The sequence below is a fragment of the Carcharodon carcharias genome, chromosome 25 (genome assembly GCF_017639515.1).
Source record: "Carcharodon carcharias isolate sCarCar2 chromosome 25, sCarCar2.pri, whole genome shotgun sequence".
NCBI lineage: Eukaryota > Metazoa > Chordata > Chondrichthyes > Lamniformes > Lamnidae > Carcharodon > Carcharodon carcharias.
Window position 1 is genome coordinate 26,879,084 of NC_054491.1, and position 18,089 is coordinate 26,897,172.

An 18,089-nucleotide genomic window follows, 5' to 3' on the forward strand; every position below is an offset into this window, starting at 1 on the left:
AACATTAGTGGGGGTTGTATATAGACCCCCAAACTGTGGTGATGATGTTGGGAATGGCATTAAACAGGAAACTAGAGACACACGTAATAAAGGAACATCTGTAATTATGGGTGACTTTAATATGCATATAGATTGGGCAAATCAAATTAGTAACAATACCATAGAGGAGGAATTCCTGGAATGTATACAGGATGTGTTTCTGGACTAATACATTAAGGAACCAACGAGAGAACAGGCCATCCTCGACTGGGTATTGTGTAATGAGAAAGGAATAATTGGCAACCTAGTTGTGCAAGGCCGCTTGGGAATGAGCAACCATAATATGATAGAATTCTTCATCAAGATGGAGAGTGACGTAGTTGATTCTGAGACTTGGGTCCTGAATCTTAATAAAGGTATGAGGCGTGAGTTGGCTATGATGGATTGGGAAACGTTACTTAAAGGGATGACGGTGGATAGGCAATGGCATTCAAAGAGCGCATGGGTGAACTGCAACAATTGTTTATTCCTGTCTGGCGCAAAAGTAGAACAGGAAAGGTGGCCAAACCATAGCTTACAAGGGAAATTAGAAATGGTATTAGATGCAAGGAAGAGGCATACAAATTGGCCAGAAAAAACAGACCTGAGGATTGGGAGCAGTTTAGAATTCAGCAAAGGAGGACCAAGGGATTGATTAAGAAGGGGAAAATAGATTACGAGAGTAAGCTTGCAGGGAACATAAAAACTGACTGTAAAAGTTTCTATAGGTATGTGAAGAGAAAAAGATTGGTGAAGACAAATGTAAATCCCTTACAGGCAGAAACAGGGGAATTTATAATGGGGAACAAAGAAATGGCTGACCAACTAAATACATACTTAGGTTCTGTCTTCACAAAGGAGGACACTAATAACATACCAGAAATGTTGGGAAACACAGGGTTTAGTGAGAGGGAGGAACTGAAAGAAATCATATTAGTAGGGAAATAGTGTTGGAGAAATTGATGGGATTGAAAGCTGATAAATCCCCAGGGCCTAATAATCTACATCCTAGAGTACTTAAGGAAGTGGCCCTAGAAATAGTGGATGTATTGGTGGTCATCTTCCAAGATTCTATAGACTCTGGAACAGTTCCTACAGATTGGAGGGCAGCTATTGTAACCCAACTATTTAAAAAGGGAGGCAGAGAGAAAACAGGGAATTATAGATCAGTCAGCCTGACATTGATAGTGGGAAAAACTCTAGAGTCCATTATAAAAGATTTAATAGCTGAGCATGTAGAAAACAGTGGCAGAATCGGACAGAGTCAGCATGGATTTATGAAAGGGAAATCATGCTTGACAAATCTACTGGAATTTTTCGAGGATGTAACTGGTAGAATTGATGAGGGGGAGCCAGTGGATGTGGTTTATTTGGACTTTCAGAAGGCTTTCAACAAAGTCCCATATAACAGATTGGCGTGTAAAATTAAAGCACGTGGAATTGGGGATAGTGTATTGAGATGGATAGAAATCTGGTTGACAGACAGGAAACAAAGAATAGGATTAAATGGGTCTTTTTCCGAATGGCAGGCAGTGACTACTGGAGTACCGCAGGGATCGGTGCTGGGATCCCAATTATTCACAATATATATTAATGATTTAGATGAGGAAATGAAATGTAATATCCCCAAATTTGCAAATGACACAAAGCTGGGTGGGAGGGTGAGCTGTGAGGAGGATGCAGAGATGCTTCAGTGTGATTTGGACAAGCTGAGTGAGTGGGCAAATGCAGCATAATGTGGGTAAATGTGAGGTGATCTATATTGGTAACAAAAACAGGAAGGCAGATTATTATCTGAATGGCTATAAATTCAGAGAGGGAATGTGCAACGAGTCCTGTATGTCCTTGAACACCAGTCGCTGAAGGTAAGCATGCAGGTGCAGCAGGCAGTAAAGAAGGCAAATGGTATGTTGGCCTTCATAGCCAGAGGATTCAAGTACAGGAACAGGGATGTCTTGCTGCAATTGTACAGGGCCTTGGTGAGACCACACCTGGAATATTGTGTGCAGTTTTGATCTCCTTATCTGAGGAAGGATGTACTTGCTATAGAGGGAGTGCAGCGAAGGTTTACCTGACTGATTCCTGGGATGGCGAGACTGACATATGAGGAGAGATTGAGTCGATTAGGATTATATTCGCTGGAGTTCACAAGAATGAGGGGGGATCTCATAGAAACCTATAAAATTCCAACAGGACTAGACAGGGTAGATGCAGGAAGGATGTTCTCGATGGTGGGGGAGTCCAGAACCAGGGGTTACAGTCTGAGGATATGGGGTAGACCATTTAGGACTGAGATGAGGAGAAATCTCTTCACCCAGAGAGTGGTGAGCCTGTGAAATTCGTTGCCATAGAAAATAGTTGAGACCAAAATATTGTATGCTTTCAAGAAGGAGTAAGATATAGCTCTTGGGACGAAAGGGATCAAAGGATATGGAGAGAAAGCAGGAACAGGCTATTGAGTTGCATGATCAGCCATGATCATAATGAATGGCGGAGCAGGCTCGTAGGGCTGAATGGCCTACTCCTGCTTCTAGTTTCTGTTTCTATACTTCCTATTTTTCAGCCAATTTTGTATCCATGTTGCTACTGCCCCTTTTATTCCATGAGCAATAACTTTTCTCACAAGTCAGTTGTGTGGCTCTGTATCAAATGCCTTTTCAAAGTCCATGTACACCACATTATTGGAATTACCCTCATCAAGCTTTTCTGTTACCTCTTCAAAAAACTCCAGCAAGTTAGTTAAACATGATTTCCCCGTTAGAAATCCATACTGGCTCTTCCTTATCAGCACTTATTTTTCCAAGTGACTACTAATTCTATCCCGAATAATTGTTTCTAGAATCTTGCCCACCACTGAAGTTAAACTGACTGGTCTGTAATTGCTGGGCTTATCCTTACAACCTTTTTTGAACAAGGGCGTAATGTTTGCAATTCTCCAGTCCTCTGCACCACCCCTGAGTCTAGGGAAGACTGAAAGATTATGGCCAGTGCCCCTGCAATTTCTACTCTCACTTCATTCAATATCCTTGGATGCATCTCATCCGGTCCAAGTTCCTTGTCAACTTGAAGTACCGACACTTCCTCTTTATCAATTTTGAACCCTTTAGGTGACAGTTTCCTCGTCTGTCACCATGGCCTGGGTAGCATCTACCTCCTTGGTAAAGACAGATGTAAAGTATTCAGTTAATACCTCAGCCACAGCCCCTTTGTCCATGTGTAAATTCCCTTTTAGACCCCTAATCGGCCCTAGTCTCTTTACCACACTTTTACTCTTTATATGCTTGTAGAAGACTTTGGGATTCCCCTTTATTTTGGCTGCCAGTCTTTTCTCAATCCCTCTCCGCTTCTCTAACATGCTTTTTCACCTCCCCTCTGAACTTTTTGTATTCCTCTTGGTTCTCAGTTGTATTTTCTACCTGACACTTGTCATAAGCACACTTTTTCTTCTTTATTTTAATTTCAATCTCCTTTTTCATCCAGGGAGCTCTGGATTTGTTTGTCTTACCTTTCCCTTTTGATGGAATATATCTTGACTGTGCCCAAACTAATTCTTTTTTGAAGGTAGCCGATTGTTGAGCTACAGTTTTTCCTGCCAATCTTTTGTTCCATTCTATCTGGCCCAGCTCCGTTCTTGCCCCATCGAAGTCGGCTCTTATCCAGTTAATTATTTTTACTCCGGATTGCCTATCGTCCTTTTCTATCATCCTAAAACATACAATACAATGATCACTGTCTCCTAAATGTTCCCCCACTGACACTTGATCTACTTGGCCCATCTCATTTCAAAAGCTAGGTCCAACAGTACATCTTTTCTTGGGTTGGACACATACTGCTGTAGAAAATTCTGCTGAACACAATCTAGGAACTTTTGCCCCTCTCTATCCCTCACACTATCACTGTCCTAGTCTACATTAGGGTAATTAAAGTCCCCATTATAACTACTCTATAATGCCTGCAACTCTAATTTTCTTGCAGACTTTTGCTTCTCACTAGTTGGCGGTTATGGACTACACCGAGCAATGTAATTGCATGCCTTTTGTTCCTTAGCTCTAGCCAAATTGATTCTGTCCTTGAACCATCTGGGAAATCCTCCTTCTCCATCACTGCAATACTCTCTTTAACCAATACCACCACCCCTCCTCCTTTCCTATCTCTTCTGGACACCTCGTACCCCAGAATATTTAAAACCCAATTTTGCCCTTCCTCACCACATCATATTTCCACATGGCAATCTGTGCCTGTAACTCCCCAATCTTATTTACTATACTCTGTGCATTCACATACATTCACAAACCCCCTTTTTTTCCTGATAACCCTTCTATAGCCTCTGGCAAATTCTCTCTCTCTGCTCCTCATAGCTGCTCCTTGGCTCCAAATGCTGGCAGCTTTCTCTCTCTCTGCTGGTTTTCAGGCTGTTCCAACTCCCGATGTAAACTGTTTTCTGTGAAAAATCACAGATTTAAACAGAAGGGTACTTTCCCTGGAAAACCCCCATGTCAACATGGCACGCCTGGGATGTCCCAGATAGAGACTTCAACTAATTAACTTCAATTCCCAAACCCGTCCGTTGATCTGAAAAATATATGAATATTTTAAGACTTTCCCTTGTTTACCAGTTGCTTTCCAACCTTTCCTTGATCTAGGGAATTAGATGAATAATTTATATTTCTAATAGGGACAACTGCAATCTTACCAGACTTGCTGGCACCTTTCTGAAGCTTAAAAAAGGCCACCTATTGTTTATTGTTTTCACATCTCTAACTTTAATCCCTTTAAGGAAACAGGAACCTTCCTTGGAATTGTAATTACTTAGGTTTGTTAACCATTCTCCCAAACTAGGTGCTTCCATTATCTTATACTTAAAATCCAATCCCCACTAAAAATCATTCTCCTAAAATGTATAAATCATGACATTTGATATTTTTCCAACAGTAGGCATATGAGCAATCTATCTGCCCAAAATCAGCTTAATCAGCTTTCTGAATGGTAGCTGATAACTATAGTGACAAAACAAAAACAGAATTACCTGGAAAAACTCAGCAGGTCTGGCAGCATTGGCGGAGAAGGAAAGAGTTGACGTTTCGAGTCCTCACGACCCTTCAGCAGAACTGAGTAATATTAGGAGAGGGGTGAAATATAAGCTGGTTTAAGTTGGGGGTGGGGGGGGGTGGGGGGTGGGGGGGGGCGGTGTTGGGGGGAGAGAAGTGGGTGTGTGTGTGTTGTAGGGACAAGCAAGCAATGATAGGAGCAGATAATCAAAAGATGTCACAGACAAAAGAACAAAGAGGTGTTGAAGGTGGTGATATTATCTAAACGAGTATGCTAATTAAGAATGGATGGCAGGACACCCAAGGTACAGCTCTAGTGGGGGTGGGGTGGAAAGACCAACAGGGCATAAAAGGTATAGATTTAATGGAAATAGGTGGGAAAAGAAAAATCGAAATAAATTATTGGAAAAAACAAAAGGAAGGGGGAAGAAACGGAAAGGGGGTGGGGATGGAGGAGGGGGTTCAAAATCTAAAGTTGTTGAATTCAACATTCAGTCTGGAAGGCTGTAAAGTGCCTAGTTGGAAGATGAGGTGCTGTTCCTCCTGTTTGCGTTGGGCTTCACTGGAACAATGCAGCAAGCCAAGGACAGACATGTGGGCAAGAGAACAGGGTGGAGTGTTAAAATGGCAAGCGACAGAGGTTTGGGTCTTTCTTGTGGACAGACCACAGGTGTTCTACAAAGCGGTTGCCCAGTTTATGTTTGGTCTCTCCAATGTAGAGGAGACCGCATTGGGAGCAACGAATGCAGTAGACTAAGTTAGGGGAAATGCAAGTGAAATGCTGTTTCACTTGAAAGGAGTGTTTGGGCTCTTGGACGGTGAGGAGAGAGGAAGTGAAGGGGCAGGTGTTGCATCTTTTGCGTGGGCATGGGGAGGTGCCATAGGTGCGGGTTTAGGTCTAGGGGGCGATGGAGGAGTGGACTAGGGTGTCCCAGAGGAAACGATCCCAATGGAATGCCGGTGGGGAGGGGAGGGGCGTGTAGGGAAAATGTGTTTGGTGGTGGCATCATGCTGGAGTTGGCAGAAATGGCGGAAGATGATCCTTTGAATGCGGAGGCTGGTGGGGTTATAAGTGAGGACAAGAGGGACCCTATCATGTTTCTGGGAGGGAGGAGAAGGCATGAGGGCTGATGCGCGGGGAATGGGCCAGACACGGTTGAGGACCCTGTCAATGACTGTGGGTGGAAAACCTCGATTACGGAAGAAGGAGGACGTGTCAGAGGAACTGTTTTTGAAGGTAGCATCATCAGAACAGATGCGACGGAGGCGAAGGAACTGAGAGAATGGGATGGAGTCCTTACAGGAAGCGGGGCGTGAGGAGCTGTAGTTGAGGTAGCTGTGGGAGTCGGTAGGCTTGTAATGAATATTGGTGGACAGTCCATCACCAGAAATTGAGACAGAGAGGTCAAGGAAGGGAAGGGAAGGGAAGTGTCAGAGATGGACCATGTGAAAATGATGGAGGGGTGGAGATTGGAAGCAAAATTAATAAATTTTTCCAGGTCCCGACGAGAGCATGAAGCAGCACCGAAGTAATCATCGATGTACCAGAGAAAGAGTTGTGGGAGGGGGCCGGAGTGGGACTGGAACAAGGATTGTTCCACATACCCCATAAAGAGACAGGCATAGCTGGGGCCCATGCGGGTACCCATAGCCACACCTTTTATTTGGAGGAAGTGAGAGGAGTTAAAGGAGAAATTGTTCAGTGTGAGAACAAGTTTAGCCAGACGGAGGAGAGTAGTGGTGGATGGGGATTGTTTGGGCCTCTGATCGAGGAAGAAGCTAAGTGCCCTCAGACCATCCTGGTGGGGGATGGAGGTGTGGAGGGATTGGACATCCATAGTGAAGAGGAAGTGGTTGGGGCCAGGGAACTGGAAATTGTTGATGTGACGTAAGGTGTCAGAGGAATCACGGATGTAGGTGAGAAGGGACTGGACAAGGGGAGAGAGAAGGGAGTCAAGATAACGAGAAATAAGTTCCGTGGGACAGGAACAGGCTGACATGATCGGTCTGCCGGGACAGTTCTGTTTGTGGATTTTGGGTAGGAGATTGAAGCGGGCTGTCCGAGGTTGGGCGACTATCAGGTTGGAAGCTGTGGGAGGAAGATCTCCAGAGGAGATGAGGTCAGTGACAGTCCTGGAAACAGTAGCTTGATGTTCAGTGGTGGGGTCATGGTCCAGGGAGAGGTAGGAGGAAGTATCTGCGAGTTGACGCTCAGCCTCCACGATGTAGAGGTCAGTGCGCCAGACAACTACAGCACCACCCTTGTCAATGGGTTTGATGACAATGTCAGGGTTGGACCTGAGAGAATGGAGTGCAGTAAGTTGAGAGAGAGACAGATTAGAATGGGTGAGAGGAGCAGAGAAATTGAGACGACTAATGTTGCGCCGACAGTTCTCGATGTAAAGATCAAGAGAAGGTAAGAATCCAGAGGGAGGGGTCCAGGTGGAGGGAGAATATTTGAGGTGGGTAAAAGGATCCATTGAATGGGGAGAGGACTCCTGCTCAAAGAAGTGAGCACAGAGACGAAGATGGCGGAAGAAGAGTTCAGCATCGTGTTGAGCCCGAAATTCATTGAGATGAGAGCGTAAGGGTATGAAACTAAGTCCTTTGCTGAGCACTGAATGTTCAGCATCAGAGAGGGGAAGGTCAGGGGGTATAGTGAATACACAGCCGGGGCTGGGATTGGAAGATGGGGTGGGGACGGAGGGACAGGCAGGGGTGGAGGATCCTAGATGGGTGTTGGTGTCGATGAGTTGTTGGAGCTTGCGTTCCTTAGCACTTGAGAGAAAGAGCAAAAGTTTCATGTTGAGGCGTCGGATGAGACGAAGAATAAAATGAAACTGGGGGCACGCGCAGCTTTGAAAAAGGGTGCGGCGGTGTTGCTGGAGGGAGAGGGCAAGTGGTCCGTTTCTTCCCCCTTCCTTTTGTTTTTTCCAATAATTTATATAGATTTTTCTTTTCCCACCTAATTCCATTAAATCTATACCTTTTATGCCCTGTTAGTCTTTCCACCCCACCCCCACTAGAGCTGTACCTTGGGTGTCCTGCCATCCATTCTTAATTAGCACATTCGTTTAGATAATATCACCACCTTCAACACCTCTTTGTTCTTTTGTCTGTGACATCTTTTGATTATCTGCTCCTATCACTGCTTGCTTGTCCCTACAACGCACTCCCCCCCAACCCCCCCAACTTCTCTCTCCCCACCCCACCCCCCCACCTTAAACCAGCTTATATTTCACCCCTCTCCTAATATTACTCAGTTCTGCTGAAGGGTCACGAGGACTCGAAATGTCAACTCTTTCCTTCTCCGCCGATGCTGCCAGACCTATTGAGTTTTTCCAGGTAATTCTGTTTTTGTTTTGGATTTCCAGCATTCACAGTTTTTTGTTTTTATAACTATAGTCACAATATGTTAGAGCAGATACAGTGTCAGGTACACAAAAGTATTGTTGAAATTTGCTGGACGAATTTTAATAACCAGTGGACATTGTATGATGATGCATTCAGTGATTGCCTGCATTGTGTGCCCAAAACCCTCCTTTACATCTGATTGGCAAACAATCAACTTTTGTTCATGAGTAGCTCACTGAAGGAGGCAGAAACATGAATCTGACAGCTCTTTTAAATAGTTAATCCAGAAGTCAAGATTAAAACTGGGGAGATAACTGGGTTAGAAAGGGGAATCGTGCTCTTCCTGTTCCTTCATAAATCATTCTGAAGACTTACTAGTGTTGCATCAGATTGAGCTAGCATGGTCCTTTAAAGTCTGCTGGTTAGGTCACACCAAGCCAACCCTCAATGAGGGGGCATGTGTAGGAGGACCCTGATTTGCATACATTAATGAGGTGCCTATCTGAGACTGGCCATCATTTTGTCTATTTCCATGACTGGAGTGGTTGATTCAGTGCTGTGATTTTTCACCTCACTAGAACCAAAGAAAATCACCCCCATGGTCTCATGAAAGGAGGAAGAATTTGAAGTAGACTTAAACTTCGCCAATTTAATACAAAGAGTGCAGCTGTGGTTGTTTTAAATTGCGTGATATTCAGAAGGTCCCAGCAAAGACACAGTACTGGAATGCATCCTTACTAAGTTGTACTTATTCAAGGCACTAGTTAAGCTGCAGTTACAATATTGTGTACAGTTGGTGGCCCATATTAGAAAAAGGATATAAAAAAAACAAAAAGAGCAACAATTTGTTTGTAAATATATGTAATACATATCTATATGTTACTCACAATAACAGGTTGGGGTAGAAGAATTAATCCAGGCTGATCTTTTGGTTCATGCTGACTTAGAACAAAGAGAACAAAGAAAAGTACAGCACAGGAACAGGCCCTTCAGCCCTCCAAGCCTGCGCCAATCATATTGCCAGTCAACTAAAACATTTTGCACTTCCGGGGTCCGTATCCCTCCATTCCCATCCTATTCATGTATTTGTCAAACTGCCTCTTAAACACCACTATCGTACCTGCTTCCACCACGTCCTCTGGCAGTGAATTCCAGACACTTACTACCCTCTGCATAAAAAACTTGCCCTGCACATCTCCTCTAAAGTTTTCTCCCCTCACCTTAAATCTATGTCCCCTAGTAATTGACTCTTCCACCCTGGGAAAAAGCTTCCGACTATCTATTCTGTCCATGCCACTCATAATTTTGTAAACTTCTATCAAGTCGCCCCTCAATCTCTGTCATTCTAGTGAGAACAATCCGAGTTTCTCCAACCTCTCCTCATAGCTAATAACCTCCAGACCAGGCAGCATCCTGGTAAACCTCCTCTGCACCCTCTCCAAAGCTTCTATATCCTTCTGGTAATGTGGCGACCAGAATTGCACGCAATATTCCAAGTGTGGCCTAACCAAGTTTCTATACAGCTGCAGCATGACTTCTCAGCTTTTATACTCAATACCCCTGCCGATGAAGGCAAGCATGCCATATGCCTTCCTGACTACCTTATCCACCTGCATTGCCACTTTCAGTGACCTGTGGACCTGTACACCCAGATCCCTCTGCCCATCGATGCACTTAAGGGTTCTGCCATTTACTGTATAATTCCTGCCTGTTTTAGACCTTCCAAAATACATTACCTTGCATTTGTCTGGATTAAACTCCATCTGCCATTTCTATGCCCAAGTCTCCAATCAATCTATATCCCATTGTATCCTTTGACAATCCTCTTCACTATCTGCAACTCCTCCAATTTTAGTGTCATCTGCAAACTTACTAATTAGGCCAGTTACATTTTCCTCCAAATCATTTATGTATACTACAAACAGCAAAGGTCCCAGCACTGATCCCTGCGGAACACCACTAGTCACAGCTCTCCATTCAGAAAAGCACCCTTCCACTGCTACCCTCTGTCTTCTATGACCAAGGCAGTTCTGTATCCATCTTGCCAGCTCACCTCTGATTCCGTGCGACTTTTCCTTCTATACCAGTCTGCCATGAGGGACCTCGTCAAAGGCCTTACTGAAATCCATGTAGATAACATCCACTGCCCTTCCATCGTCGATCATCTTTGTCACTTCCTCGAAAAACTCGATCAAGTTAGTGAGACACGACCTCCCCTTCACAAAAACCATGCAGCCTCTCACTCATACGCCCATTTGCTTCCAAATAGTAGTAAATCGTGTCACAAAGAGTCTTCTCCAATAATTTCCCTACCACTGACGTAAGGCTCACCGGCCTATAATTTCCTGGATTATCTCTGCTACCCTTCTTAAACAATGGAACAACATTGGCCATTCTCCAGTCTTCTGGAACCTCACCCGTAGTCAGTGAGGATACAAAGATTTCTATCAAGGCCCCAGCAATCTCCTCCCTTGCCTCCCTCAGTACTCTGGGGTAGATCTCATCTGGCCCTGGGGACCTATCTACCTTAATACTCATCCAGACACCTAACACCTCTTTTTTTTGATCTCAATATGATCCAGGCTATCTACACACTCTTCCCTAAGCAAATCGACCGCTAAGTCCGTCTCTTTGGTGAATACTGATGAGAAGTACTTATTTAGTACCACTCCCATTTCTTCTGGCTCCACACACAGATTCCCACCTCTGCCCCTGAGTGGGCCTACCCTTTCCCTGGCTACCCTCTTGCATTTTACATATGTATAAAAAGCCTTGAGATTTTCCTTTTAGCCCTCCTGACTCCTTGCTTATGCTTCTTCCTACTTTCTTTACATTCTCCACGGGCTTCATCTGTTCCCAGCCTTCTAGCCTTACGAATGCTTCCCTTTTCTTTTTGACTAATCTCACAATATCCATCGTTATCCAAGATTCCTGAAACTTTCCATACTTATCCTTCATCCTAGCAGGAACATGCCGGTCCTGAATTCTTATCAACTGATATTTGAAAACCCCTCACATGTCAGTTGTTAATTTGCCCTCAAATATCCGCCTCCAGTCTAGATTCCTCAGTTCCTGCCTAATATTGTTATAATTAGCCTTCCCCCAATTAAGCACCTTAACCCAAGGACTTCTGTTATCCTTATCCACCAGTACCTTGAAACTTACTGAATTATGGTCACTTTTCCCGAAATGTTCCCCTACTGAAACTTTGACCACCTGGCCGGGTTCATTCCCTAATACCAGGTCCAGTATTGCCCCTTCCCTAGTTGGACTATCTACATATTGTCTCAGGAAGTCCTCCTGGTTGCACCTTACAAATTCTGCACCATCAAAACCTCTAGCACTAAGTGATTCCCAGTCAATATAGGGAAAGTTAAAATCACCCACCACAACAACCCTGTTGCTTTTACTTCTTTTCAAATTCTGCCTACATAAATGTTCCTCAATCTCACACCAACTTCCAAATAGCTTCCACATGAAATGTTCCAGCTGTATCTTTTTATTCTATTTAGATGGGCTAATCAATGCCTATCACCTGTTTAACTAGCAATTGTCTTTTACAAGGTGATTGCCATGCAGTGTGATTATTTATACCGTGACATTATATATACATATATGTAGTATACATATAGAGATATGTCTTTAACATGTTAAAACATCCCAAAGTGCTTTATAGGAGTGTTATCAAGCAAAATCTGACACCGTTCCACATAGGAGATATTAACTTAGATGTTTGACTAAAGAGATAGACTGGAATTTTCCAGCCATGGCATGACCGGCGAGCCATTGAGATCTCCATTCACATCGGCGGGTCCAGAAGATCCCGTCGGCATGAAAGATTGGAAAATTCCGGCCATAGATTTTAAAGAGCACCTTAAAGGAGGAAAGAGAGAAAGGCAGACGGGTTTAGAGAGGAAATTCAAGACTTTAGGCCTTGACCACTACAGGCACAGTTGCCAATGGTGGAACAATTAAAGTTGGAGACGCTTAAGAGGTCAGAACTGGAGGATTGCAGATACCTCGGACAGTAGTGGGGTGGAGATTACAGAGATAGGGAGGGGCGAGCCCTTGGAGCAATTTGAAATAAGGTAGGAATTTTAAAATTGAGGTGTTGTTTAAACAGGAGCAGATGTAGGTCAGTTAGCACAGGGATATAGGGTGAAGGGAACTTTGTGAGTTAGGACACAGGCAGCAGAGCTTCAGATGACCTCAAGTTTATGGAGAGCAGAACATGGATGGCTGGCCAGCAATGTGTTGGAATATTCAAGTTGAAAGGTAACAAAGGTATGGATGAGAGTTTCAACAGCAAATGAGCTGACCATTGGCAGAGGGTGGATAGAATGTGGAATCCTCCGTTACCACTTGTACTTGAAACATGATTCATGAGTATGAAGAGCAAATTAAACACATTGGTGAGTTGGATTAGATTGGTGATACATGAAAAAAAGTACAAGCACAGATTCGATGGGCCCAATGGCCTGTTCCTGTACTGGGACATTCTATGATTCCAATCTCTGCTGAATAATAACTGCTGGTTATGTGCTTGCACAATATGTGCTAATCCAGGCTATAATACAACGGATAAAAGCAACCATTCAACCGCTGCCCCCCCCTCCCCCCACCCCACCCGCAAAAGGCCATCTGTTACTTGTTCCATGTTTTTCTTTCACAGAGTGCTGACCCTTATTCTGCTATTCAGACATTCTGCTTTCTTACCTTTATTCCACTATCAGCACCTTCTTTAGCCCTTACCAATACCATTAACACTCCCTTTGTCTTGTGTCCATGACATCTTTGTCAATCTCTCCTTAGTCCCCACCAATGCTGACCTTCTATCCAGCTCCATCTGCTCTATCCAGCTCCACCTGCTCCACTTCCTTTAAACAGTATAAATTTCATCACATTTCTACTTCTCTTTAGCTCTGAAGAAGAGTCATACGGACTTGAAATGTTAACCCTGTTTCTCCCTCCACAGATGCTGCCAGATCTGTTGAGTTTTTTCAGTATTTTCTGTTTTTATATATATTATAATGCAACAGGAATGCACCATTCAGCACTAACATATATTGCCATTTATTTCATATATTTCTGCAAATATTAAAGGAACATAGGAACAGGAGTAGGCAATTTGGCCTGTTGAGCCTGCTCCACCATTCAATTAGATCATGGCTATCTCCATATCCCATGATGTCATTAGTCTCCAGAAATCTATCGATTTCTGCTTTGAACATGCTCAATAATTAAGCTTGAGCTTCTACAGCCCTCTGAGGTAGTGAATTCCAAAGATTCACCACCCTCTGAGTGAAGAAATTCCTCCTCATCTGTCTTGTGGCCTACTCCTTAAAGGGGCAGAATTTAACCCAGGGTTAACAATCTATCAGAACTCAAATTTTCATTTTCCATCTTTTATAGTTAACTTTTTAGTAGCATTTATTTCTGAAGAATTTTTTGAAGCATAAAAGTGGATCCCTTCAGCTAACATTACCTCCGTTTCTGTGGTGTGTCTCATTGTCCAAGTAAATTCAATCACAGCCATGATAACAGCAACAATCAAGCCACAGATTAGAACCACAAAGATTCCACCAATGTTTTCCATTCCTAAACCTGAGGTTATAAACAAAAAGGAAATGATGTTACAGTTTAGTTTACATCAGTGAATTGCACTTCATTTCTTCTTTAGGTCCAGCAATGTTTGAGTGGATCCACACCCACCCTGGCCCCTACCTTCCCACCCACCTTGGCCTTCACTTGCTGTGGCTCCCACCCACCCATCCACCTTGGCACTTATCCACTCTGGCCCCCTGCCACCCACCAACATTTGTCACATTGTAGAGTAGCAAATACAGGGATTAATGGGTGAATGGGGCTTGCTGTGAGTTAGGATACAGGAGCAGAGTTTTTTAAAAAATTCATGGGATGGAAATCTGTTGATAGGATAATGAAATATTTTTCTGCCTGTATAAAGCAACCCTCAGAGAAAAGCTACATATTAAAGGAATGCTTCAGCCTCACCTTTTGCCCTGTGCTCTCCTTCCTTTGGGCATTTTCCTCCCTCCCACCACTTACGCTTTAACATTTCCAGCTGGTTATTTTCTTGAAGTTGGAGAATGGCTAAGTCAAATTCATTGCGAAAAAGTGAAGCTGTAGGAACATTACAAAATGATTAGAAAGCAGAACTGAAACTAAACATTAAGATAAAAGCAAGAAACTGCGGATGCTGGAAGTCCAAAACAAAAACAAAAATAAAAATAAAAATACTTGGAAAAACTCAGCAGGTCTGACAACATCAGCAGAGAGAAATTCAGTTAACGTTTCGAGTCCGTATGACTCTTCAACAGCTCTACTTGTCCCACCCCTCCTTAAAACAGCTTATATTTCACCTCTCTTCTATTTTTCCTTAGTTCTGTCGAAGAGTCATACGGACTCGAAACGTTAACTGTGTTCCTCTCCGCAGATGCTGTCAGACCTGCTGAGTTTTTCCAGGTATTTTTATTTTTATTTTTGTTTTGAAACTAAACATTATTCACTGAAATATAAAGCCCTGTACTGAATTGCAAGACCTTCAATAGTGCACAGGGCATCAGCACCTATGTTTCATTGGTTGATATGAAATTACAGATTAACATTCACAGTTTCTGTAGATATGGAACTAGACTTCAGTGAAAGGTAACATGCAAATTGTTATTTACCACAACCATGTTTCAGGTTAAACTCCCACTGTTTAGCATTGATAGCATCTCGTCTTTGAATCAAGGGGCTCGCAGCAAGCTACTATTCAAAACTTGAGCAATTTCCTAGTGCCCTGATGTAAGGGTTGTGCTCATGACAGAACCTCAGTAGTCATTGAATGAGAAATATAAAGGCTTACAAGTGTTCAATGAAAGCTCAAGTTTTCAAAGGCTTGTGTTGTGGGCCTTTTAACATATTCCAACATGTAGTACTAGTTATCATCTGTTAACACACAGGAGGTTTAGAAGAATACAACTATCATTACACTTCAAAAATAATTCAGCATGTAGAGACAGAGGTCTTTTTAAAAATTCTATTATGCTGCCTGATTGAAAACTCTACCCTGGTGATCCAATGAGTGTCAGTTTTTTTATTCATCCATAGGATGTAGGCGTTTCTGGCTAGGCCAGGATTTATTGCCCATCCCTAATTGCCCTTGAGAAGGTGGTGGTGAGCTGCCTTCTTGAACAGCTGCAGTCCATGTAGTGTAGGTACATCCACAGTGCTGTTAGGGAGGGAGTTCCAGGATTTTGACCCAGCGACAGTGAAGGATGTCAGAATGGTGAGTGGCTTGGAGGGAACTTCCAGGTGGTGGTGTTCCCAGGTGTCTGCTGCCCTTGTCCTTCTACATGGTAGCGGTTATGGGTTTGGAAGGTGCTGTCCAAGGAGACATGTATGTGCAATCAGTGATCAATTCACTGGTCCCTGAATCCTTTAATTGGCTGAACCTCTTTATTTGAATCTGGGTGACCCATAGAAGATACAGGCTTTTACAAATGTTGTCAGAGAATGAGTACGGTAAGTTAGAGTCAACCAACATTTTTAAAGGTGTCAGAATTTATATCTATTATCCTGCCATTTTTTCAAAAATTCATGGCTTGAATTTCCTTGGATCTGCTCCCACTCCCTGTCTACAGGGCTGTGATACCCCAAGGGTACAGCAGCGGACTAGAACCGTCAACCAGCAAAAATTCCCAGCCAATTATCAGGTGGTTAAGTCATCTGGCACATATCCCAAATTTGGTTATTTTGGAGAAAGCAGCATCCAAGACTTGAAGATGATGAGTGGGGCTAATTGGATAGCTCTTTCAAAGAGTTGGGTTGGCATTATGGGCCATATGGCCTCTTTCTGTGTGGTTTAATTCGATGATGAAATATTTCCTTTCCGAAGTTAGCTCTCAATATACAATTTGTTCAGGTGTAGACTTGTTCAGATGAGGGGCAGGAGCAGTGACTGATTGGCTCTAATTCTTTAACGGAAAACTGTGACCAGAGATTTCTATTGTGCGCTTATCTGTAGGGATCCCATTCAGAAGTCTGTGAGGGCAGTGGAGACACTGCATTGTCAGTAACTTTACAGTAAGATTTCACCATGTGCTAAGTGAACAACCATGTTTCAAGGAGTAATTATTAACGAGCTAACTTTGAAAAATGGCTATTTGTTCTTAGAATTAAACAGAACAGAAAGAGCCTATTTAGCCCATGATGTTCTTTGAAAGAGCTATTCAAACAGTTCCAATACCCTCCCTTTTCCCCATTGCCCTGCAAAGTTTTTCCATTCAAGCATATCCACTTCCCATTCTTGCCATTGTTTGAGCAATGTTTCTGTTATTGTGTCAGGATGATAACTGGATGTGGCAATTTGTGCCTGCAGCAGATCAACTGTACTATGGTCCATGTATCTATGAATATGCACTCCAAATCTGCATTAGTCTGCTGTTTGTTGTTTTTGGTATATCAAGGAGAATAGTAAGGTAAGTATATGACTGTTTTGCACTATTTTCTATTTAGTTAATTTTCTGTGTTAAATAAATGTTTTCTGTTGTAGTGTACTTTGAGTCTTGAACTGAGTGTCTATTCAGTTTACATACTGATAATGAGGTGAATTATATGAAGGGACCTCATATAACAACAACTACTTAGATTTATTAAGCGCCTTTTACATAATAAAACATCCTAACATCATAGGAGCATTATAAGACAAAATATGACACTGAGCCAAATAAGGAGAAATTGGGTCAAATGAGCAAAGGTTTGGTCCATGGGGTAGGTTTTAAAGAGTGTCTTAAAGGTTGTAAGTGTGGTGGAGAAACCGAGAGAGATAGTGAGGAAATTCCAGAGCTTAGGACCTAGTCAATTGAAGAAACAGCGACCAATGGTGGAATAATTAAAATCTGGGATGCTCAAGTGTCTAGAATTGGAGGAGCACTGAGACCTTGGAGCGTCATGGGGTTGAAGGAGATTACGGAGATAGGGCCATGGATGGATTTGAAAATAAGGATTAGCATTTTAAAATCAAGATGTTGCTTGACCAGTAAGAAATATAGGTCAGCAAGCACAGGAACAATTGTTGAATGGGAATCGGTGGCAGAAGAGATTTGGATGAGCTCAGATCTACGGATGGTAAAATATGGGAGACCAACCGGCAGTGCATTGGAATACTCCCGTCTAGAGCTAAAAAAGACACGAATGAGGGTTTTAGCAACAGATGAGCTGAGGCCAGGGTAAAGTCAGACAGTATTACAGATGTGGAAATAGAGGTCTTAGTGATGATGTGAATGGTGTGGTTGGAAACACATCTCAGGGTTAAATATGGCACAAGAATGTGAATAATCTAGTTTAAAGCAGATAGTTGTCTGGGAGACCGATGGAGTCAGTAGCTAGGGAATGGAGTTCGGGGTGCGGTCTGAAACAGTCTTTAGTCTTCACAAAATTTAACTGGAGAAAATTCCTGCTCTTCCAGTACTGGCTGTCAGATAAGCAGCCTGATCATTTAGCAACAATGAAGGAGTGAAGAGAGGTGGCGGCAAGGTGAAACTGTTTGTTACCAGTAAACATCTGAAAACTAACACTGTGCTTTATAATGATGTTATCGGTGAGGCAGCATACAGATGAGAAATAGGAGGAGGGCAAGGATTGATCCTTGGGTAACATCAGAGT

The 18,089-nt window shown here is 43.0% G+C and overlaps 1 protein-coding gene across 1 annotated transcript in view; it reads right to left on the reverse strand.

Annotated features, from left to right (window-relative positions):
- grik4 (glutamate receptor, ionotropic, kainate 4) overlaps positions 1–18,089 on the reverse strand; it is a 170,915-nt gene that overhangs the window by 7,705 nt on the left and 145,121 nt on the right. The window contains exons 17-18 of the mRNA XM_041174285.1: positions 14,433–14,561; positions 13,906–14,024 (exon numbers count right to left, since the gene is read on the reverse strand). Coding sequence (XP_041030219.1) covers positions 13,906–14,024; positions 14,433–14,561 — 248 coding nt within the window. The remainder of the gene's footprint in view (positions 1–13,905; positions 14,025–14,432; positions 14,562–18,089) is intronic.